General features: G+C 39.8%; 1 protein-coding gene across 2 annotated transcripts in view; it reads right to left on the bottom strand.

The window, feature by feature from the left end:
• Positions 1-25,560, bottom strand: part of STK32B (serine/threonine kinase 32B) — a gene marked incomplete at both ends in the record, with an annotated part of 141,752 nt that overhangs the window by 8,290 nt on the left and 107,902 nt on the right. For both annotated transcript variants that reach the window (XM_084266665.1, XM_084266666.1), the window contains 5 exons: positions 2,865-2,929; positions 3,705-3,836; positions 8,338-8,463; positions 9,456-9,572; positions 14,069-14,172. In XM_084266665.1, coding sequence (XP_084122791.1) covers positions 2,865-2,929; positions 3,705-3,836; positions 8,338-8,463; positions 9,456-9,572; positions 14,069-14,172 — 544 coding nt within the window. The remainder of the gene's footprint in view (positions 1-2,864; positions 2,930-3,704; positions 3,837-8,337; positions 8,464-9,455; positions 9,573-14,068; positions 14,173-25,560) is intronic.

Raw genomic sequence — 25,560 nt, forward strand, 5'->3', positions numbered from 1 at the left:
TGTGCCCCTCTCAATGGTGCTGCAAGACAGTGTCAATGTGGACAGATAAGACATGTGTTGTGTCAAAAGACACACGTATTTTAATTTGTAGCTCACCAAATCAATCACATTCAAGGACAATGTAAGCCTTACTGAGAATGTCTGTTGCCTGAATGATGCTGGTAAAATCATCTGGAAAAACATCAATCTCTTTGAACTGAGCCTACTCTTCTGATAGCTTGGCTTAGCTAAAATGGACTCTCTTTTCCTCATGCACTCATCTTGCTTGAATAAATAACAGCTTCCAAATACTTAACTGCAGAAAGCAATAGAAAAGTGAAAATGTGCATTCTGTCTTTTCAGGCATGAACTTAGGCTATTAAGTTACTTCATTCGATGCTTTGAATTACTTTTTAATTCTTTTCAGCCCAGTAAGCCTTTTCTCTACCTCTCCCCACCTCTCCCTCCCCCAGCTCTTAACTGCAATCTAAGAGTTCCTGATAGTCTCCTGAGTTTCTTGGAAAGAAAATAAATATGGCATATTTATAGATTTGCAGTATCTGTTGCAGGATGAAAGATATACAGTGAAAAAGAGACAGGGCCTGGGAGCATTGGTAAGATGTTCAATAAAAAGAGACTCTGCTTTTCATAGCATGTATTTTACAAGTACTGGATGGCAAAATGTCACGAAACTGGGATGGTTGATACCTCATTCTACTTAGAAATTACTACATTCTGCTCACACATTAACTACGTCAATTCATGCTGCTCAATTAGAAACATCTGAAATCTTTCCTAGAATCCTTTCAGTTTGGGAATTCTTGACTTTTCCCTTTAAAGAGGGGCTAATCTTTTTGGTTCACACTTTCTCAGGTTTTATGTAGTGTTCTGTGCCACTGAGGTCAACTGAGCAGGCAGCTTAAATGCCAATAAAATGTGTATTTTTGTACCTGAATATAATGAATATCTAAGGAAGTATGCAGGTATCTTCAAATAGCTAGCCACACAAAAAAATCTGTTCTATGTAGAGGAACATCCAAACATCTGGTTGCATTAATCTGAGACTGATTTAAAGCCCTATTTGGGATTGACAGCTCACCTAATGATACAATCATGTATTAGAGGATATAATATATCTTCATGTCTTTCAACATCTGCAGCTGTACCTAAGAACCTGATTGGCCACGTGGCTCTGGAAATCCTTGGAAGCACAGCCTCAGCCTGTACATGCAGCTTTGAGGTCTAAGGAAACCTGCCATAAATTACTCTGGCATATGTTGTGTAGCTTCCTCTCTCTGGTACGATGACTTTTCTGTTTGTCCCTGCTCTTTGTTTTGTTTCCATTAACTGGAATTCACTTTCCACTTCAAAAATTTGACTTTTACTTCCCCCTTTATTAACATTTCTGCCTTTGAAAAGTATTTCAGAAGCCTCTCCACATCCTTTTTCAGCTCTAGTACAGTTTAAACAACAAATGATTGTGATCTGGCTTTAGAGAACACAGGATCTGGTTTAAGTCTATACTAAATATTTTTCCTTTATCTTGTCAAAGCCAATCAAGCAATGACCAAAACACATGCATTTTCTGAATGAAGTGCATGTGTTTTATCTTTTGCTTCCATTTTACTATTACTCCATTTAAACTTCTCCTTGATCTCTCATCAGTCTCTCAGAGTCCTTTATAGTTTGTGTTGTTACTGTTGTTGTGAATATGAAACAAGTTAAGAAAACTTCCTGTCCACTGCTAAAAAGATTTAAGAATAAGACAGGAAAATCAGGTCAAAAGAAATCATTCAGTGCTAGTGAACAGACACAATGGAGTTTTTTAATTGTTTTATGAAATCTGGGATTTCATCATTCAAAAACCTGCTTGATATATGACTCTGGAGTAGGAAAGAGAGGGAAAATGAACTAGAGGTATGAATAACTTTTTGGAAATGCATCAAATTGATCTATCAATGTAAATGTTTCCTAATCTTATTATGATCTCAATAAATTTGATTTTTGTGGGTTAATAAAACTCTTACAAAGTCCAGCCATTCCCTAGTTCACTGATACCAGAATTGATCCAGAGAAATCCACCAAGACCCTTCTGAAAACCTTTACGAGGTGGCTTGGTCTGGCTTTTCTTGTTTATGGCTCTTACGTAAATATATGGCTCATATGTAAACATGTGGCCATCTTGTGCTAGAGATCACACAAGTCCTCACTTTAATTTCTGTGAGCAGCCAGTACTGAGCACAGACATGTCCTGCAGGTTCTAACAGGAAAAATCATCCATGGTATAATTTCCTTCGTGCCATCATGTCATCTGTGCAAAGCTGACAATCCCTTTCCCAGTTTTAATTACAGAAGACAATAATTACCTGCATTGTAAGCATTAAGATAGTCACAACTTTTTAATTAATTTCTAACATTTCACAACTCCATTAGAAAGGCTTCCAGATGTAATTAAGTCAAATAAAACCACTGAATGTAGTTGGATAAAAAGCAAAGATCTGACCAAAGACTCAAACAACTCCGCTGCTGTGAGCTGTATACATACTGATACCATTAATACAAGATTATTTACATCCTTGGGATTCAGACTTGTGTTTCTATGAATGCTGGCTGACACACTATGCAGCACTTGCTTCATGTCTGAAGTAGTTTTAATATTTACCTCTGTTGAAATAACTAATGTTGAAATAAAGAGATGGAAGAGCCACAAAACCATCACACTGGAGGCCGTAAGAGGAAGAAATCAATGGAAATCAGCCTTTTAGCCCCTGTTTCTGTGATCATTAATGACATTTCCTTATACTGGGAGGAGAAAAAAAACCCCAAACAGTTCTCAACTTAATTTCAGTAGTGAATGTTAAACAAGCATTAAGAAATGCACTTACTTCTCTCTGTTGAATATGATGAATTCTTTCCTGACGGTTTCCAAGCACTGCTGCAGGTGTACGTTCTTTAAAAAAACAGCATGAATAGGTTGATTAAAAACCAGGGAAAAATCACAGGCAAAACCCACAACCAAAACGACACAGCACAAAAAAATCTCATGAATGAATACTATCAAAAGGCACTTTGAAGACTCTTCAGAAGTGGGCCACAATAGCACAATCAGCCTGTCTTTCTTTTGGAAGAAGTTCCCCATAAAGAATTCCTGAGGATTTTTACATCTGATAGCTCGAAGAACAACTTGTGTGAGCACTCACAATGATCAGGTGTGGCAACAGCATTTATAAAACCATACTGAAATGGAAATTAAAGTCTGGAAAATGATTATTTCTTAATTGTCTCAGAGGTTTAGGCTGTTTTATACAAGTCTTTCTACATGAGACACATTAAGTCCAGTCTGCAAGAGACAGCTTTAAAACATAAACGAGCTTTTCATCACACACTTTTAACTTTTGGTACTAGCAGTAGACAAATACTCCTTTGTAGCTATCTGTCCATGTGTGGGAAGCAGATTTGCCAACTGGCAACACTTTTTCATAGTTTAAATGAGCATCTATGAGAACATTAAAAATCCTTACAACTTAAACATGCTGTTATTATTTGGCTGAAATAATAGTTTTCATGTTGCTTTCAAGATGGTCTGTGCTACACATGAAATGACAGACATATAGGTCAAGTTTGTTTTCAGAGTTGATAAAAATTAACTTATTGGAGGTGGTTTTTTTTTTAATTACAGAATATAAATGAAATGCCAGTGACCAAAGTTCAAGTCCCCAGCTTACCAGTGGGCAGGTTTCCTTAGCTCCATCTTTGGATTTGTTTTTGGCAAGTCGCTTTTTCTTTTTATGTAGAGGCTTGGATTCTAAAATCATTTCTTCAAGTTCAAATGTAGGATCACAGTTCAGTCTTCCTTTCTGGTACAAAAGGATTCAAAGTTACTCTTTGGAGCAGCACTGCGGTTTTTCAGTTTGCCTGGCAAGTGTTAATAGCAGTAGAAACGATCCAGCTTCCCTACACAACATCTGTAAAATGAAGACTCTCTTTTTAAGCCTGGAGGGATGCTTAAGCTTTAAATAAGGGAGGTAAGATAAAAATCATATTGTAAGGCAATTATAAAGAGTTAGATACTCTTCCTATTTGTATACAAGTGTATTCCTAAACTGAGTACAACTGTGTCAGCCCAATGAGAGAGGTTACTCTGGCCTACAGTCTTAATCAGATTATTGGTTAGTGCTGTAAAACATGAACAGCACCTGTGGTAATGCAGGAGGGACAGGGAGTACCCCTGAGACCTCACCTGTGGAAGTCTGCTTTTCTGAAGAGTTACGGGTGGATTCAGCTACCTAGCCCCTACCAGTGATAGCAAAGGAAGGCATCAGCCTTTTTCTGCCTAACAGCATTTATACCAAAAACAAATCATTCAATTATGCTTTTTCTTACCCATTACTTACATTATTTAATATTCTGACTTCTTAATTTTCATGTTAATTTGTGGTGCTTAAACCAAATCCTAAGATTCTTTGTTGTATTGGGAAGTTCTTTTTCAGGCAGGATGATTGGAAACACCATTTCCACATGGTCATTTCCTCCTTTGACTCCTTTCAGATTCTTTCTTAATTCTTTTCAGGTTTTTGATTCTTTCAGATCTCTCCAGTATAAAACTTTACAGGACCATAGTTATGCCTTGAGGGTTTTTTCTCTGAATTCTATCCATTAGTGCAGTAAAGCCATCTCATGAAAATGTTTGGGATGAACTGTTCCTCTCCTATTTAGGGATAAGAGCTAGGTTATGGCCAGAAAAATCTGTGGGTCAGCTGAACTTAATACCTTCTTTAAAAGTTACTACTTGGCATCCTAATTATTGTGTCAGTGTTTTGCTACTGATGTAATCAGAATAACATGAGTTCCTTTCTTCATTCTCTCAGAAAATGTAAACAAAAGATAAATCCAAACCCAAACACAACCCAAACCCCCCCAAACAATTGAACAGTTTGATCTGCCTAGTGGAAGATCTTAAAAGCAGCCTGTTTTCCTCTGGGAATTCTGAGAGTTCAATCACACCACTGTCACCGTCAAGGTGGAAGTACTAAGATAAGTCACATATAAATGTCAGATGTAACCAAAGACATTAAGCAGTAAAACCACATCAGAAACCACCTATAAAGCTTGTGGTGTCCTACTATAAAACATTTGATTTAGAGATCACTCCATCATTTTTATTCCTAGCAAAGTCTGTTTACTCAAACTACGTTATTAAGCTCTCTGATGCCTTTTCCTACATATTATCCAGTCAGGGCTTTTATTAATGGAGGTTTATAGCTTATTTATATTTATTTATAAATAAATAATTCTTTACATTTAATCAATATCAGCTCCTTTCTTGAGCATGTACAGTTTTAATATTTGCTTGAGCACATACATCACTTTAATTCTGAAGCTTTAAAAATGAAAGCAAATTACATTTAAATAATTTCTTGCTCCCTTATCAAATATTTAACACCACAAAACAAAAGCCCTACTAACAATTTATGACTCTACGCTGCATATAAAGAAATGAGCTAAACCATAAAGAAACACATGTAGTAGTTATGCCAGAATGATGTTTATGGAATCAAACCACACAGGGAGAAATGAAGAGATGGGACCTTCCTACCACAGGTCTGATGTGCACCCTCTTGTCTGCAGAAGGCAGGCAAGCTCCTGACAGTAACAGCAAGCTGTCAGAAAACCCTCTAGTTCAAAACTTTCCCCAGATCAGTCTGTCAGCTCTAATTCACCCTCTCACCTAAGCCCAAAACCCAAGACATATCTTCTTGTGCAGCCCCAGTCAATCAGGGAAGGTTTTCCTGGTGCAACAGAGAGAAAAGACTATGGAAAATGCCTGACCAAACCTGGTCTCATGAAACAGAAAAGCAGCACTGTACTAGAAAAGATGCTTTGACTCACACAGTCTCACTTTTTCCCAACACACCTAATTGACCAGGTGGAACAAGCCCTGCAGCATCAGCCTGGGTTCTAAAGTATCTGGTAGAACCCGTGATAGGACTTTCAGACTGGACTAATTAGAAGTAGACAACAAAAGCAAATTACTCCTATTTCCCTTTAAACTTATAATTTTGCCTCCAAAATCATGTATTTCCCTCCATTATTATAGATTCCCACTAAAAAACAAAGTGAATCCAAATGTGACAAGAATATCTTTGGACAAGTTTAGTTGCAAACATTTCAAACTATTTCAAGAGGATTTCCTCTTTCCTCAGACTTCATCACTTTCACCGTTGTCAACATTAGCCACAAAGGTAGATCACTTGGCTCACAGAGCAGTAACAGACATATGGGTTCCACTACTGCTTCTCAAATTACATTTAAAATTAAATCCTTAAGAAGTCAGGAAACTTATCTATACCCTCCCAGGAGTAAGGTACCCTCAAAACCAACTAAATCCAGGTGGGAAGAAGACAGTGAATTAAGAAGTTAGTGTTACTCAGCTGTGGCCAGATCACACACTTGTGCCCCAGCTCTGGGTAACCTGGGCATAAACCAGATGGATATGGAAAACTTGCAGTCCCTTTATTAGGTCCTATTACTACAGACAAAGCATCACCCCTCACTGCTTAGGGGTCAGGCTTAGCAGGGTGGCACATATCACATTAGTTGGCTATAGACTCCTGGACCAAAGCTGAGTTCAATCCTCAGGAGCAGAGTTAAGATGCAGGATATGGTCTTATGAATTCAAGCTTGAGTGGGAGCAAGGAAGAGACCAAGGAGATGTCTGAGGAAAGGACAACACTAGAGCAACAGACTTGCCATGGGGAGGTTTCAGTAGCTAAAGTAGATTGAAGTTCTCTTTAAGTCCTAAGACACATACCTAGGCACAACTGGATTGCAACTCTCCTGAATTCCCATGCATGTTTGGGGTACCTTTCAGGTATGTGGAACTGGAACCCTCTTTTAAAATACAAACCAGGGTTGTGAGGTTCCATGCATGCTAACAACTGCGAGTTAAACTTTCATCTAGGAATAGGAGATCTAGATCACCACTGAGTTTTGTGTGAGAATGAGCCAGCCCACAGCTCTGGTATTTCAGAGACATGGAGAATGGAGTTCATGGCTCACCTGGCCACAGAGGAGCTCTGTTCTGTAGTGCCTTGTTCAAGGTAGCAACCTGGGAGAGCACAGGGAAAGGGCCTGGCATGGCACAGCAGTTATTCCAGCTGCAGGGATATTGAGTGAGAGGAAAGGAGTCTTGGCCCTGGTTTGGTAGATATGACATGTACTTCTCATGTTTTGAGCTTGCACCACCACTGGGCTACAATGTGAAAGGGAGGAATTTCACCTGTGCACAACACTGCTCTGCAGTGCCTAAGAGGGCCCTGACTCTCTCTTCACCTGTCATAATAGTTACCTGCTGTGTTCTTGGTCTTTCCCCAAGCTCCCTAAGGAAGTCCTGCTTGCCCCCATAGCTTTTTTTCTGCAGGATGTTGCTTCCAGGAAAGTATCTGGTCAGGTGCCAGGACACAAAGCAAACATTGCCAGTACTGTCTTGGCAACCTATCCATCTGCCTTTGCTCCATTAGGCAATGGCCTCTTTCCTTCAGCTTCTGCAGGGCTGGATACCAACCTGTCAGATTTAGCAAGAACTTCAGTGTGCACCTGGATGAGGGCAGGGTCTAGCAATTCCCCCTTCCACATCTTTACAGTTGAATTAAAAAAAAACAACAAACAAAACAACATAAAAAAACCCAAACAAAACAACATAAACCCACATCAAAACCAAGTATGCTATGAATGTATTGTTTGGAGAAGAATTACAGTGCAGTATGACTGAACACCATGGAGAAACATCTTGACATGAAGCCATTGCTTTTTATTCATGGCCCTCAAGTCCATTTAACTTACTAATAATCAAAATGGAACCACAGTAAAGAAGAAAACACCAGATTCCCTCTCAGAATCTGAATGGTTTCGTGTTGGAAACTGTCACAAAGGAGAGTCTTTTGGAACAGTATTTTTTAAATGAGAAAGGAAGAACACACTGGGATGTTAAAAAGTCTTGCAAATGTTATTCAGATGCATAACTTTCAGAGCAGCAACAATTTTCTTGGTATTCTTTGGCTCAGAGTTAACTCTGACAGTCATTTTCTCTAACAGCTGAAATGCAAAGTCTGGAAAATGTTTTTCATTTGAAAGGGAACAAATAGTGAACCAAGGTTAATTAGGTTTTTGTTGTGATCTCGTGGTCTATGCCAAACTTTCCCCTAGCTGTGACCGAGCAAATGAAAGTAGAACCCAAAGTAAAGCTTCTGTGAGAAGGAAATCACTGAAGAGCGATAAATACAAGAGTAAACAGGTAAAACAGCAGTGATAATTAAAGTTAGAATTTGCACACCCAGTTCACCTGGAATATGGACTTACGTTAGGAACAAAGCCTGGGGTCACTGCTTTCTCTAGAACAGCATCCCAGTTGACATCAGCTAGGTATGGAGAGCTTTGGATGTCCGCAAGGCTTGAGAGACGGCACTCCGGGTCCTTAGTGAGGAGCTGTGATCAAGCACAAGGCATTTTCTAAGGGACTGGATGCCACATAAAAGGGGAAATACATCACACACACAAATTGTATGATACACACTTATATGTAAGAAAATGACTAGGGAATCTTCTAACAACTTCTAGAAGTCCCCATCTAAAGAAAGGAAATGAATACAATTTAATTGCACCAGATGGCTGTGGCAGGCATAAAGCATATAAATGATATAAATGTATTAGTAACAAAAGTCTGTTTACTAATACACAAGAGTCCAAGTAACATGAAACATCACAGCTCAATGCCACCTGACAATTTGTATGTGATCTGTAATTTATGGGAAGTTATAGTTACACTGAGCAACCTTGCAGCAGTTAAAATTAACCACCTCTCTGCTCCAGGTATCAAAAATAGTTTGCTCATTGCTGCAAAGGAAATTGATCTTGCTCTATTCACACATTCACAAACATTTCCTGGTCAAATACCAGTACGGATGGTCTGAAATACCTAAAAGAGGCAGATGAGCCAGAAAATTAAATCAAAGAAATAACTGGGATTTGAGGAATAAAGTGACTTCCAGGGTTGTGCTGCATTCAGAAAAAAAACCTGTCTTGTATCTTAATGACATTTACACCAAAGGGGCTCAACTTTTGTTGTTGCAACTATAGCAACATGGGACAGGGAGAGATACAGCCCTTTTCATTTCTAAGCTCCCTGGCTGGAAACTGTGGCAGAAATTCAGAGAGCAGAGTGGGCTTTCCTTTAGAAATATTAGATACCTGTTTCTTTGAGGCCATGAAAAGCCTGACTCTAAGCCTAAGAATAATCCATCTTCTAAAGAGAAAATACTGCACCACCGACATTCAGAAAAGTCTAGGAATAAGCACTGCTTTCTTATCCTTGCAATTTTGACTGCTTAATGTGTGCGTCTTCCTACCACTTCTGCACTGTTGGAGGAGCTTCTGGAAGAGGAGAGAAAAGAGGACAGAAGGTGTTTGTGCTTTCTTACCTTTTTCAGTAGTGCTATCATGCCCTTGCACCATGCAGATGAGTAGTGAACTCTTTCTATCTTGAACATGTTGAGTATCTCATCAATGGGGGTGGCTGAGTGAATTTCATATGGCCTCTGGGATAAAGTTAAATTGATATCAAGTCAGCAAGAATGGATAAAAGTGTGTAGGCAAATCATGTGTTCCTGAGCTCAGTATTGTTTATGCTGTAAATATCAAAACCACCAAAACATCTTATAACAATTTGGAGGCTAATCCTTCTTTGCATGTGTGCTTTTCTCTGGTCATAATCAATGTAATTACTCATAGATGCATTTCCTCTGCAAATTTTTCTCTCATGACTAGAAGTATCAGTTCAAATGAGATGGCTGAATAATTTTGTTCCTGGGGCATTCTATGTGAAACGTGGATTATTTACTCATTTTTTACATGTAGTACTAGAATGTACTTGAGATCTAAACTGACAAAATGGGTAAGTGGTGGCTGAAGGGAGAATTGTCATCCTGATTTTACTGAGTAGTAGATAGTGAAATTTTTAAAAGCTTACAAAAATCTGTGTAAGAACCACAGTAAAAAAAGCAGACTCTCCAAATCCCAATCCTTCTCCTTTTTCCTTTTTGAAATCCAACATTAATTTATTACATGGACCTACTGTTCTCTTTCCTTGTGCCTAAATTATACCATAGGTGAAGAGAAGCCCTAGCTTCACGGTGCCTTGTTTGTGAAGATTGCTGTGATTTATCTTTTTTAAATGAAGCATTTGCAAGTGAAGGTACTACATATCAATTTAAATTCTTAATAATTATTGAGCTCACATTCTCTGAAGACTCGTCTTTGTGAAGCTGCCAGAATGGTATTCTATGTTGCTGTGTTTAAACAAGGATAGAGTGTGGACTGCATGTGAATTGAGTTGCACCCAGCAGGTGACACGTATGTGGTATGTGATATGCCATCTGCAGCCAAATGCCATCATAGCAGCAATGTGCAAATTGAGGCATCATAATTCATGCACAACAGAGTTACCTTTTAATCCAATGTTCTCAATAGCAAAGGGCAGACACTCATCACCTTCTCACATGACTTTTGCTAGTATGTACAGGTAGAAGATTAGAATTTAAGAATTTAAGAATTTCTAGGTGTTAGTTATCTAATTTGATAGTGATTTAGAGATAGTCTTCACAAGGGCCCAGAAAACACTCTTATTTTGAGAAGCTTCATGACATGTTTAACTTTGAACCTGTGTATGAAAACAAGTCCATTCCAAGTGCTAAAAATAAATTCAAGGATTGCTTAAATCTTTTTGCTTTGATTCACATTGAGTTTGTCTGTTGACATTTAGCTATATCATGTCCATATGAATTCAACAGGAGCTAAATGCATGCTCTGAATACATAATTTTCTTGAATTGGGTTCAAAACTATCATTTGAAGTAGCATGGCATATTCTCTTCCCTACCTGTGGTAATGCTGCTAAAAAAGAGCTTTTAACAATGAAAGGTTAACATTCTGTCCATTGCAAGAAGTAATCTACTGCTTATTTAGACTTGGTATAATGATGTGACCGACAGGATCATTGAGCTAGAATTTACACTGTCTGTTGGAAATGGTGACTTAGCTTTGAAAATAGTGACTTTAAGGAATAATGAATCTTTGAAAGAAGTAAAAAGTGAGAATAAAAATAAGAATGTTTTTCTCTGAAGGATGTTTCTGTACAAGCCTTTTTCCCCACCTGAAAAATCCTTTAAAAACTTACCTTATTTTAAGGATTATCAGCATTCTGCAGTCTTTCTTAATTTTTTTTTATATTCACAGAGATTTTTAATAATTGTTCTTTGTCAATTTGAAATATAAATACGCAAAGAAATGGCCATTATAAGCTTGGTCTTTTGAGGTCATTAACCCCTATATCTCCCACATTTTTCAGCCATTCAGTCTGCTTGAGGGTCAGACACCTTCTTGTTTATTTTGTGAAAAAGGAAAAAACAAAACTCTGCTTTGTTTTGCTCATGACATTTCACTGAAGTTCAGTGCAAAACATTCACATCACAGTGAAAGTCAGAGTTCAAGAATTCCACTTACTACCTCTTTCCTTCACTTTGTCTCTGTTGAGGGCATGGTATATAGAGCTAACACAGTATTTTAGGAGTCGATTATGGCTTCGGAACAGATCAATGTGTCGTGGTTTGCACAATGAAGTTTAATTTCCTGATCTTGGGGAAAAGACCAACATTTGATACAAAGCTGGAGTTTTTTTGGTTATTAAGTATTTTCTTGGCAACTGGGTGGGCAGAGAAGTATGTGCTGAGAAATGCTACTACTACTGGGGTAACCCAAACATTGCCCAGACAGCTCTGCACTGGCTGCAACCTAGAATGACTTGAATAACCCCTCCTTTTTAACCCTCCTTCTTTCCTTTCCCATGTGCTATCATGAACTGTGATCTAACTGGAGGGAGATGTACCTCTGGGTGGTTCTGCCCAGTGCAACGTCTTCCTCTCGCCCCATGGCTGCACCAAGCACCCAACCCGCTGCTCTGCAGCGTTGGTGCGCTCTTCTCAACGCTGAACAAAGTGCTGGGGGACTGGGAGGAAGAGGAGGTTGGGTGCCTGCAGGTTTAACTTGCAGCCTTGTACACGCAAGCTGCTTCTTTGCTGCCATCTGCACAGGGCTTCTGGAGCAGATGGAGCTTTGAGATCACAGTTGTTGCAGAAAGCAACATGCCTCGGGTTAAGCACGTTTCCTCAAACCACCACTACTTCTTTTGTCATCACTTCTGTCAGTTTAGGCTTTGTCTAGACTAGAAAAATTTAGAAATAGGATTCAGGGGAAAAATGCACCTTTTCCTACCCTATACAAAGGTGTGGGCTGCCAGGCCACCCTCTGCCTTGCTCAGCAGGCAAGGGCAGCTCACTCTGCAGGAGGAAACAAGCAGCTGGCTTGGTTGACTGGGGCACAGACAGATGGCAATGTGGGGTTTTTTTAAAAAAAATTTATTCAGTCAGCTTGCTTTGTCTGTAGCCAGAGAGATTTGTTCAGAGAAGACTGTACAGATCTTGGCAGGTTGATGCCATTCTATAATATTCTATCTGCTCTGTCTCGACAGTGTCCAAGGCCAGGTTGGATGGGGCTTTGGGCAGCCTGGGCTAGTGGAGGGTGTCCCTGCCCATGGCAGGGGGGGTGGGACTAGATCTTTGAGATCACCTCCAACCCAAACCATTCTAGGATTCTAGATAATTTTTGATTTGTTAAAGTATTAGGTATCTTTTGTGATTAGTCTTGGGAATTCAGCTTTCCTTACACAGTATTTCATTGCTCTGCTTTGCTGGATATACACCTTGGTAAAAGGGTTGATGTCAAACCAGCAGGATCTTCTTTTAATTTATTATAGGTGCAGCTAGTACTACCTACTCTCTGTGACTAGGGTTAAGAATGTATTATATGTTTAGCTCTGCCAGACCTTAACCATTCAGAATTCCCTTTTCCATCCTGGGAAGTATGTCAGCTTAAAATCTCAGCAATTTTTAAGAGTGATGGTAGAGAAAAATTGCAAAGACTTTTTTTTTTTTGTTTTGTTAAAAAGGGTTTTAATACTCCTGTGCTTTGAGAGGAGAGATGGAGATTTGGCATGGGAGAGACCTTTGTATCAGGAGCATGACTTGTACCATTTCTATTGAAGTAAAAAATAGTTTGGGCAAGTTTTAGGCCTTTGAAAAACATTGCTTCTGGATTGAAGTAATAACGACCAGACATTCCAAAATGTAGTTTTCCATCTAAAAAATGCAAATAATGATTGTTCTTTATTTCTAGTTTCCTTTGTCTGTCGACCTTCATGAAACAATAAGATCTTTGTGGGGTAGATTCTGTCACATCACAAAATGCTTATCAGGACAGGGCAGCAGTACTATGTCATATGATAACAAATACCACCCCATTAAAACAGCATAGTGCAGTGCGATAAAATCCTCTTTCCAAAATAGGAATTAAGAATAAAAATATGCTACTACTTGAGCTACATGTCATTACACTGAAATAGTACCTAAACTGCAGCTTTCCATAGGCAATAGTAAATATTTAAGCAGCCACCTTCTATCCTTTGAACCAAAATGGAAAGGAATTTTCCATTACCTTCTGTGATATTTGACCATGCTTAGGAAGATTTTTCATTAAGCTTATTCACATAATTGATTAGATAAGTAGCAAGTGCTCTGGCAGATAAGCATTTTCTGTAGTTGGGCCAAGCATCTTAGCCATATCATCATATTAGATCTGTTAAGGTATTAGCCAAGAGCATCAAAGATATAATAAAGCCTGAAGTAACTCAACTTCTGTTTGGAAAATAATACAATTGTTTCCAACTCAGCATTGTTGAGAAGCCATTAAAATGTTAGGCCTTTCCATAGCCAGATTTAGGCAAACTTTCATAATGTAATGGAGAGTGAGGTGAAAGTTTCCTGAGAGTGTTTCCAGCTGGGAAGGGCCCAGCACAGCATTCCTGACCTGAACTACAGCCTCAGCCACAAAAATTACATCATGAAGGGTGTACTCAGGCACACTTCCAAACTTGGGGGCTTCTGTCAGTCAGTGTGTTAAATAACAACAAAAAACCTTCTTACCCAACCCCTCAGTAATTCATATGCTGTAATTCCTAGCGACCACCAGTCTACAGGGTAGGAGTAGCCTGGACCTCCATCCATAAAGGCCTGGAAAACTTCTGGAGCTAAAACAATAAATCAAAGAAAGACCATTATATTAAGGTTAGATTATGGGTCAATAATGATGGAGTTGAAAAATTAATATGGGTGCAATTAACAGGAACTAATTACATTTGTAAATGCAGCACTTTCAGGACACATTTTCAATGCCTTGGTTTGCTGTCACTGTGTTTTTGTACAACAAGTGATGTGCTGGTTTGTGTTTGGTTGCTTTGTTCAGAGGGTAGAGGGGAGGAATGGTATAACACCAGTGGTGTTCCTCCCTCTGAAAATACAATACTCTCACATGCTGCTCTACCAAAGCAAGAGTCTCTGCTGGGTTTTGACCAACATGGTCAATGCTGAGTTGTGGGTTACACCACGTTATTTGCTACAGGATAACCATGTTTCACCTAGTGCTGAGGAGAGCTAGAGGCAGGAGAGCAGTGAAGATGACTGGCTTCATGGCCAGCTCTCAAATCAAACCCCCTACTTCATCACCTGCATTATGTGCTTCTTGGGAGCCTTCACTGGTCAGGGTTTTTCAAAAAGTCAGTAATTTTTTATATTAATGCCTACCTGTTTTGGGTTTTATGTTATCTGACTAAAAGCAAAGTCCTGAAGCACGACTTGGAATATGTAATGCAAAAACTTTATGGGAAAAATATTTACAAGTGAGGTGGTTCTTTGTGATTGCTGGAAATGTTGAACATGGTAAATTGCAACCTAATTCTACATGGGGATAGAATCAAAGGGGTTTTAAAGGGATTGAGCATAGAAGATGTTAATTAAATTCTGTCCTGAGACCGATTTTATGCTGTGAAAAACTGTCACGACTTGAAATAAACACACCATCGATAAAGTAATAAATTCCATAAAAATAATTTTTCAGGGCTCGTGGAAGATCTTTTCAAAACAAGGATCCAGTTGGCTAATCTCAGCAAGATAGATACTGTAGGTTTTTTTCAGAAAACCACGTATAAATAAGAGAGGATATGAAATGAAATGAAAAGTCAGTCATGCTTTTCTAATTATTTCACAGCAGAATCTCAGAACACTTTTTGCAAAAACACCCCTTTCCCTGGGGATTTTCTAAACACTCTCACCAACCATAACATCTTGCTAAATTGCAATTACCATGTGAGACTCTTCTGGCCAGGACACTGAATCCAACGTACCACATTACCACCTGATTACCATCGCATCACTTTCTAATGGGCATTCTGCAATGGATAACATCATCTGGTCACAGTGACTTCTGACTGGCAGTTTGGGATTTCACTATGCACAGCAGTTAGAGAAGCACCTTTAATTAAAGGAAAGACATTCCTTTCCTGGGAGCTTTTGCAGTCCTTGCATCATTGTGGATGACAACCTAACAATTTACAACTCCAGACCTGAGGGCAGAAAGACTTGAAGAGACAAACCTAATCAAGGATTTTGCATCCATGAATTACATGCAGCAAACCCCTAATCTGTAGAATAAAAAGCAATGAACAAATGAAAGCATACTCACTGTCCAGCAGGGCCACCTCTAAAACAGGTTCAGTAGAAGAACTGTGGGAACTTAAATAAACTTTTTTGCTAGAATATGTGTGTTTGGAGACTAGCTGAGCAGTGGATCTCTTGGTATAAGTCAGCTTGTGCTGTGATCTAGTATGGCATGAATCAACAGTGCCATGAACGTCATCACATGGCATTAGCTCTGTCTCACTTCCAGAGGATACAGCTTCACTTGGCATCCTATATCTTCAGATGTACTTCAGATCTTGTTTGCATGCCCCTCGGGATCTGTGTAGGCACCTCGTACATGTGTGTGGTCTATCACATAGATAGATGCTGAGAGGATAGGCAGGAGTTTTTGTGTTACTTCCGTGACTTAATACACCTAAATGGCACATCAGGCACCAAAGTCCTACTTTTAATATCACCAGAGGCAACTTATAGTGAAGATTTGCTTTCTTTAGCCGCATTTGTTATGTTTTTTGCCTGCTGTGCCCTGATGATATAGATTCTCATTACAGAAAATAGCCTTTGTGGACTTTTTTATTGAGCTATACATGTATAATATTGGTTTCACTCTTTCTTTTAAAGCTTTAACATTATTACCATGTGACTGATCACTATCTGATTTCTGTGAGGTAGGGATGAAAGTACTTTATTGATGTAACCTACAGCATTGAGAGAATGGGGCAGCTGTTTCCTTAATTTAGTGACTGAGTTCTCCCCTTTTACTTTATTTGCTTGTCCTAAAAGCTTCGAGGTCAATTCATCCCACATGGAACAGGTTGGCAGAAAATGCTTTCTTTTGCCCACTGGCCCTGGTGTTTTGAAGCTCTTTTCTCACCTTAAGAGATGACTGCATGCTAAGATGGGCAGCCAGGCTCCTGGTCTTTAAGGCAGATAGTCCCTTTCCCCCTGCTTTCTCAATACTGCTTGCAGTCCAGCTGGACTGTCTCTCTGCATTCAGTCAGTGAAGTGCTCATAAGCACCTGCTTTGTGAGACCAGGGGGGGACTGACAGGTTAGCCAAGCTCTGAAGAACTAGAGCTGAGAAATACAGAATATAACATCAGAATATAACTCTGTGAGGAGAGTCAATTCTGGGTATAAACTGGCAAGGATACAAGCAAACAAGAAAATCTGAAAGGAATCTTTAAATTCTACCTTGATTTTCTTTAGCATTGCTATTGAAATAGACTATCTGTAGCCTTTTAAAATTTGAATTTGATCTCAGGCTCAGCTTGGACAGCTGTCCTGCAGCATGTTGTGGGTAGGTTATCCCAAAGGATTGTAAAATTTAAGTTTGCCAGCTTAAAGCAAGGGCAACAGCTCTGCTGCGTACACTCTTTCTATGCCCACCATCTCTTATCTAAACAGATTTAGAATGAGAAGAATATTTACAACTTTTACCCCCATGCATCTACCTAAGTGCAAGGATTCTGGCTGCAAAAGTTCATTCATGTGGACAAAAGTGAGGAGGTGCATGTGGGAACAAGAGTTTCAGATTTTATTCCTTGATTAATTTCTACTGAGCAAAAGGATTTTCAGGAAAATATGTGGTTTTAGTACTGTATCTGATCCTGCAAATTCTTGTGACTGAGGGCTGTATTATCACAGTCAGAGGCAAGGCAGCAGAAGTTTGCATGGTGGAAGCACAGCTTTGAAATAGCAAAGCTAAATCAAGTAATAGCAAGTCTAGCAGCAAGACTGAATGCAAGGACAAGTGGAGAAGTAATGCAATCAATAGGTCTTACAGATCCTCAGAGCTCCCCATGAACATACATCTTTGAACTGATTGAGAACCTCTTTTCTAGAGCTGCCCAAAAGAGTGTCTTCAACAGCAGTAACATGGTCTGGCCTCAGTGCTCACACTGGTTTGAGAAGGGGGTTGGGCTGGAGACCCCTGAGGCCCCTGCTAACACAAATCACCCAACAATCCTGTGATGCTAATGAAGCTCAGGTAAGCAACCACCTTCTCACTCAGCCCGAGTAGGGTGATGAGGGGGTCTAAGGCCAGAAGTTTCAATGAGACCTTTACAGCATCATCTTCTCCCCAGTCACTATGAACCACATGGGCTCTTCACTTCTGCTCAGACACCACAAAACCTGTCACCTAAAGTGCTGGGGGCTTTTAAAGTCTAGACCTCAGCAGCAGTGCAGTCTTTTTGCCTAGGGAATTACTCTTCATATGTGGCAGATGTGTGACCCACCACCTTTCATGCAAGGCTTTAGTAAGTATAAAGATAGAGCATCTCAAACCCAATACCATTCCCAGCTGGGACATCAGTCTATCTTTCAACAAGACAAGCAATAAAATCAGAAATGTTTCTGTGGCTTGTATGATAACGAGTAAATGCAAATAGTTGATTTCAGCAACTCATGAAGCTAAAAATTTTCAATATTTTTTCTTTCCTACATCTGTATTTTTCCCTTAATAATATACTTCCATGCTTTCACTGTTCTTCCACTTTGTGTTCTCAAAAAAAGACCTAAAATGAACCCACCTTTGCACAGCATTAAGTGTGCTTCAGCACGTTTCTTGACTGAGTCTAATATGCATTTCCAGTTAATGCTGGTTTTTTTTTCCCCAACTAATAAACTAAAATAACACCTCTTTAGAGCTTTGTCTTTTGATGCTTTTGCATTGTATCTTTCATTGCAGACTGCCTCTGTACCATGAGGAAGATTCCAAGGAAATAAATAAATGGTTATTTCACTTTATAATAAAACCATACTGGAGAACAGCTAATACAAAATTGAACATGAAAGCAGATCTAGTGGGTCTGCATTCAGCTCAGAACCTGTGGCTTCCTGGGATATCCATATTCCTGTTCTGTGGGTTTGGTCATACTTGGAGCTTCAAATAATTTTGTGAAATAGAGAGTAATTTCTAACAAACCAATTCACATATATAACTACCCACTGCAACTGTCACATCAGCTGGATGATCTACCTCTACATCTACTAAATTATGCAGAGGGTGCATCTTGTATTGTATGCATATTTCCCTAAAGACCTGAGACAAAAAATAATTCAGTACAAAACCTGAAATTTTACTTAATTGGTTGGTAATATTGTATCATATTTGTGGAAAAGTATCTAACAATATGATTTATGAGCTTGAAATAAAAGAAAATAGCAATGTAAGTGCAACGCTGCACTCAGTTTTCACTATCTTTTCCTGTTGTCAAAGAGCATTTTGTACATATGATAAAATGCTTTTACATATGGTTTCTAAAAATCTGCTGAGTATTCCTAGTCCTCACATAAATACAAAGCTAAGCTATAAGTGTTCCATGTCTCTGAAATTCAGGGCATCTTAACTTGGTGCCCAACGGTGAGCTTGAAAAGACTGTCCATGAAAAAATAGCCAATTTGAGGTCCATCACTTGGAATGGTTGGCACAAAGAATAGCCATTATTATTTTTGATGAAGCATACTGGTTTAATCATAAAGATAATTCATCAGACTAAATCACACAATGAAGAGCTTGGAGTGGCTCTGATACGAATCCTAAACAGCACAATGTGGAATTTCTTTTCTGATGAACTGATTTAAGTTTCACTTCCTTAGCAAAAAGCTAATCAAAGAGGACCTGGTGTGCTTAACTATCACTACCTGGGAGACTACCAAGGGTTGATTTGAAGCTATTACTTCCTTTGAGGCACTGCTGACTTCCATAGGCTGCTTTGAAACTTTGCAAGATTGGTGAGAGGGAAAAAGTGCAGTGAGATGAATGCATTAGACCCTTCAAGTCATCCTTCCTACTTACTAACAAATCAGTATATTTATGTAATAACTTGTGAGTTTTGCAAGATCAATTAGCTGTAGGGAGCTGATTGGCTATGTAGAGCTATATATTGCCAATGAGAGCAAGTCATTAATTCCTACAAAAATGCCCTGTGCTGGGGCAATTAATATGAAAACCTGAAAAGACAATTAAAAAATAAAGCAAAACACACCTCAGTGGAGGTTGTGGAGTCTCTGGAGATATTCAAGACCCATCTGGATGCCTACCTGTGCAATATGTCCTGTGGAGACAGGGCAAGGGGCAATGGCTGCAAGTTGGAGCACAGGGAGTTCCACACCAACATGGGGAAGAACTTTTCCCCAGTGAGGGTGAGGGAGCCCTGGGACAGGCTGCCCAGGGGGTGTGGAGTCTCCATCTCTGGAGAGATTCCAGCCCCGTCTGGACACCGCCCTGTGCAGTATGAGCTGGGGAGCTGCTCTGGCAGGGGGGTTGGACCCGATGAGCTCTGGAGGTCCCTTCTAACACCTACAATTCTGTGATTCTGTGATTTCATAGAGAGGAAGACAGATCTCACTGTCCTTAACCAAGGTACAGCTTAATATCATGCTGCCACATATCATTCTCCTGCCCCATCTTAGTCCCTGATCTTGCAAAAAACCAAGCCAAAACAACAAAAAAAAGAGAACATAAACTTCCATATCTATAAATGGATCTATACACACATAGACAGCGCACAGAGTACAAACAATATTTTCATTGACTAGCACAGGTTAAGCTGTTAAAAACTTGTTTACATTTTCCAGATTTTAAATGTGTTAATGACTCGACACTTTCATAGTTTCATCATGCTAAATCAGGCTTAATGAGTGACAGATTAAGCTGAAAAAAATAAGAATTTGATTTTTCAAATAATATTCCAAGATCCTTGGACTGAGATGGTTCAGTGAAATAGTAACTGCTTTCTCAGCACTGTGATGAGAAAATACTAATTTTCACTTTTCTCTAAAAAGTAAATTCAGAGGTCAGTAATTCTTCTAGGTCACGGTTTAAACAGAAAACAGAAATCAAACTACAGTGATGACAAGTGATCTTCTATTTAGAGGAGAAGCTGATTTAGGAGAAAAAAGGGACACAACAACTTCTCTCCCCCTGAATATAAACATGGACTTGGTAAACTATCAATTTACCTCCTAGCATTTACTTTCACATGTGCTAAAAGGGTCTAAATTATAATGGACAGCTTTCTGAATCAGAGCTGTAGACTAGCCAACTGCTAACTTCTATTGTAGAGGGCAAAGTGCTGCTTAAAGCCTGACCATGCTGGGCTGGCAATTTCCTAGCGTGAGACCTCGACTTGTTACAGCAGCGTAATTGATTTCGTACCATTATTCACATAATACACCTCAATAGTTCTAATACTCGTATTTAATGCAATTATTCAATCAAAGCAAATGTTTTAGATACCACTACCTGAATACAGACACTGCATTTAGAGTGCCTCATTAGCTTGCCATATAGCTGTTCAACCTCTGTTGCCCTTAGTCGGGGTGCGGTCCTCATAAAACCTTCTGCATTACTCAACCACTGAACAGAACCCAGATCTTGCCATTGCACCTGTGCAGAGAAGTCCTTTCTGATTGAAGCTCTGAATCAGCCTCAGAAAACAGCCTCGACTTGCTAGCCTCATGGAAAGAAAGCTGAGAAGGAGTGGATGTGTCATGGTCTCCTACTGCTGAATATGAAATTATACAAACATACCTTCCTTACTCCATACAAAAGCTCAGAGAGGTGGCAGTGCCAGTTTCTCTAGCAACTTGTTGAAGAGACTGTGTCCAAAAAATATTCACTAGCTACTTGGATGATTGGCCAAGTGTATGGGCAGCAGCTATTCTGCCTCAGTACTGAAACAAACAGGTCTGGATAGCTGGGGGTTCACAGGGCAGACCATGTACCTGACACATCAGGACTGTTACATACTCCTACCAGGTTAGCAAATGTCTTTGCATGCAAAAACCTGGGGAGGTTACATGGCTTGACCAAAGAACAGCAGTTATCCAGGGGGCAGAGATGCCCTGCTGGGTTGCTGGAAGTCCCTGCTTATTGTCCTGTCTGCAGTCTCTGCTGGAGCTCTCTTCCCCCTCAGATCTGCCTGCACAGCTCTGCATCCGATCAGGTCCTTCCAGGTAGATTTAATAAAGGGAAAAAAGAGCCCAAACCATAACTACGACTTCAAGTCAGCATGGGGTTTCTTGACTGAAAGAGTCAAAGAAATGATTGTATTAGCTGGAAGATCCTAAAGAGTAGTAGGAGGTTGGAGAGCACAGAGAGGTGAAAAGCAGCCAGAGACAGTAACTTCTTTCTCACCTCCTGAGGTTTTTCACCTGCTTGTGTGCCCATGGGTTAATGTCAGAGTGAAGCCCAAACCTAAATACTCACTCACAGCTCAGTGCTGAATTGCCTCAGCCATGGTGCTCCTAGCACAAGCTGAAACCAGTGAGTGTTTATTTCAGTGCCTCAAAACCCCACATGCCTGCTTGGTTCTTGCCTGTCAGAACAAACAGGAGCCTCCCAGCTCATGTGGGCATCGTAGTATTTCCCTGGGATCAGAAGGGCAGGTAGAGACATCACCAGGCAGTCAAACCCCCCGTAGGAAAAGGGAGAGATTTTCAAAAGCTGCCTTAACTGCACTCAAAAGGCAACAAGCTGCAGAGCCCTATTTCATTCCAGAGCACTGGTTAGGATGAGTTCAAGGAAGACCAAGGCTGAACACCTTTGAAAACCCAACTCCAAATTTGTCCCTGTTATGTTGTAAGGAAACTTAGCTCTGCAGGGTGTTTTGACTTTACCTGTAAGGTGGATACCAGGACATCCACTAACTTTCCTCTGACTCCAGTTACGCTCCCACAAGGTATTAATTAATAAATACGGATGACTCATACACTCTAGAAGTTCAGTGGACCTCTGTAAATCCACACTCCTCTGGTAATCTCAGGCACACAGCCATTCTTCACTGTGACAGCAACCTATGAAAGCAGCTGTGAATATCTGAGATAACAAGCCTGTGGGATAGGAAGGGATAACTGAAACTTTACATGTGATTTATTGCTGATTTGGTTGGCTTTGGATTTTTTTCAGGTGTCTTTATATTGTTAAATGTATTTTTTTAGGTATGATTTGAAGTAATGTCACAGTGCATTATTCACAGGGTAACTTCAGCCTCTGCTGAAGAAAACCATAAAGCCTCTACCCAACCCCCCTAACCATACTACCATCAGAAACAGAACAAAAAAAACCCCAAACAAACCCTAAGCCCACAAATTCATAACCTGTGAATTGAATATTTTTGCAATACTGACAAATAATGTGCAGATGTATGGAAACTCCTTCGTTCAAAAAGGAAATATTTCAGCAAGTAAAAAGTATGTACTATAGGATCCAAACACACCTAAATTATGAAAGAATTTTAAAAAAAAATTAAAAAAGAGATCTGTAATGTTTTCTAGATATATTTTAGTATTTAACATTTTGGGGTTTAGCTTACCAACCTGTTGTAGAAAGGGCCATTACTGCAAATGGACACCCAGAACAGGGTACATTCTCTGAGGCACAGGAATATTTCTTGCTGCCTGAATGAGGGACCAATATAAGAAGCTATTTTTTTCCTGCTCCTGCTTCTAAAGATGGAAGAGTGTTGAAAATGGCACATGCTTGCCTAGGTGCTTCCAGCCTGGCAAATGCAGACTTGCCTTGAGCACCAAGAAGGCTAATGAATAGACTTCTGCAGGAAGAAAGAGCCACAGCTGAATATCCCAGGCTAGGGCTGCAGCCAGAGCGTGCATCCTTCCCTGCTTCCCCAGTCCACATCCTAATGCATCTCTGATCTCCCCCCACCAGTGCTTGTGTTCATTTGTTGGCAGCAGACATGCCTGCCAGAAGTCAGTTCACTCTCAAAGGACATTTTGCATCGCTTGCCAGCCTAGGATGACAGTCTAAGAAGCTATGAGCTTTCAAAGGGCTGTTTGTACAATAAAACCTTTGACAATACCCTCAATCACAGGTGCTGTCGGAGGTTTGAGCAGTAAATTTGCAATGATAAAATCAGGCACAGGTGACAAACACAAGTTTCTTAAACCAGCTTAAGGGAGGCATTGTGTTTCACAGCAGTACTCATCTGAGCAGCACAAGACAGAACCTCAGAAGACCCCTGAACACTGAAAAGCTGATTTCACTTTAGCATTTCAGGTCAATGGCTTTGAGAAGTAAAATTGCAGAAGTGTCTGGAAGCAGCATGTTTTTGCCAGGCTATTGGCCTCATTCCTTTCAGATTCATCTTTGTCTGTGTTTTTGTTGTCTATGTGTGGCAGGTATTGCACTTGTCTGAAGGCATCAGCTGGGAAGGGGGACCAGGGAGGGTGGGGAGGGGGAAATCCCCAAGGTTTCTGGAGCAACATTCACGTTCAGCTACATTGCATTCTGCTTAACCATTTAATAGAGAAATAGGCAGGGAAAAATTCAGGCTGAGAAAGACCTAGGGGTAAAAAAAGGCTGAAGTGAAGTGGGATTAAGCAAAGGCTGCTGGAGCTGATTGGCACCATGCTTAGCGTTCACAAGATAGGTATCTTAAGCAGAACAGCCAGTGCATTTTTACAACACAACATCAATTCACTGTGGAAAGGGACATAAATGGAGTTTAAGGTGGGTGGACTGGATTTCATCTCTGCATTGAATAGATTAAGAATAAATTAAGAATAAATAAGATGTTTTCTAAAATAAATCTCAGCATTTCCTCCCTTGTACCATTTCTTGGCAAATGTCAGTTACACAAAAAACAAGCTGCCACTTCTCATGGAGGTGGTGGAGGGTGGGAATTCCAAAAGGATGGAGCCATTTTTCATAATTTTAACCTTAAAGTATAAAATCATGGTACTTGGCACTTGCTAAGATTTCTTTTTCTTTCTGTTTCTATAAGCCAGGGTTTCTCCTCATGAGAAAAGCCTGCCAGCAGAGACCACTAAAGAACTAATTTCTTGCTTATTCCTATGTGTGCAGATGGTCTGAAAGATGCTTCCAAAGACAGTAGGCTTCCCGTTAACTCTCAGCAAAATGTTTAAGGAATACTCACATACATTTTTGTACAGCTGTTTTGACTAATCTGCTTCTGATCATTAGCTGACAGACGATCTCTTCATTACACACATTCAGGCAATGACAGACAGATGCTAAAATGCTAACTGACCCCTAAGCAAGCACTTGGCTTCATTCTGCTTCTGTAATAATTATGCTTTCTAATGTAAAACTGTGCAACTCCTTCAAGATTAAAATTGTAAGGCCATCAAAACAGCCATTTAATTGACTACCAAATTGAATCTGAGAAAAGACTATTGCCTGCTGTCATCATCACAACTAAATATGGAAAGTGTCTATTCTGAAGTTGTTTGAGCTCCTGCAAAATGGTTACTCTTCGAGGATACTCTTTTGTTTGTGTCAGGACTGCATAAAATGCACTCAAAATAGACCAAGAAACTACAAGAGCCATCCAACCAGCACCAGGTAGGTGTACTGGTGACAAGCCCCAGTGGCACAGTGTGGTCACACACACACTATTGTATCCTATTAACTGCTGAAACAGGACAGCTATGGCCAGGCTGCTCAGGGAAGTGCTCTTACTCCTATGCAGATGTGTGGTAACACAGTGGCCTCTTTTCAGAGTATGGGAATCTACCAGGATTTCACTAGTACATGGGCATTAGAGTGCTCTGAGCACATCTGCTAAAGACAGTCACTTGGAGATACACATATCTCTTCACCTGGTTCCCAAATGAGTTTAGTCTTAAACCAGTCATCGCCACAGGCAATGGCAATTACAGATACAAATAGAATTACAGATGTGTAGGAAGCCACAAACAGGACAAATCACACCTGTTGTTAGTTGTGGAAGTTAGCCTAACTTCAATAGGACAAATGACCTTCAGGAGATGCCTTTTGCCTTTCAGCTCCAGGGGAAGTTTGAATTATCATCTTAGCCAAGACATTTAAACACATTAAGACAAGTGAACTGAATTTTACTCTCCCAGTTTTTATCTATGCATTTCAAATACATGATTAAAACATATAAAATCCTCCTAAAAGCCATAGGGCAAGCATAAGGGATTAGTCACCTA

Source organism: Gallinula chloropus (genome assembly GCF_964237585.1).
Source record: "Gallinula chloropus genome assembly, chromosome: 7".
Taxonomy (NCBI): domain Eukaryota; kingdom Metazoa; phylum Chordata; class Aves; order Gruiformes; family Rallidae; genus Gallinula; species Gallinula chloropus.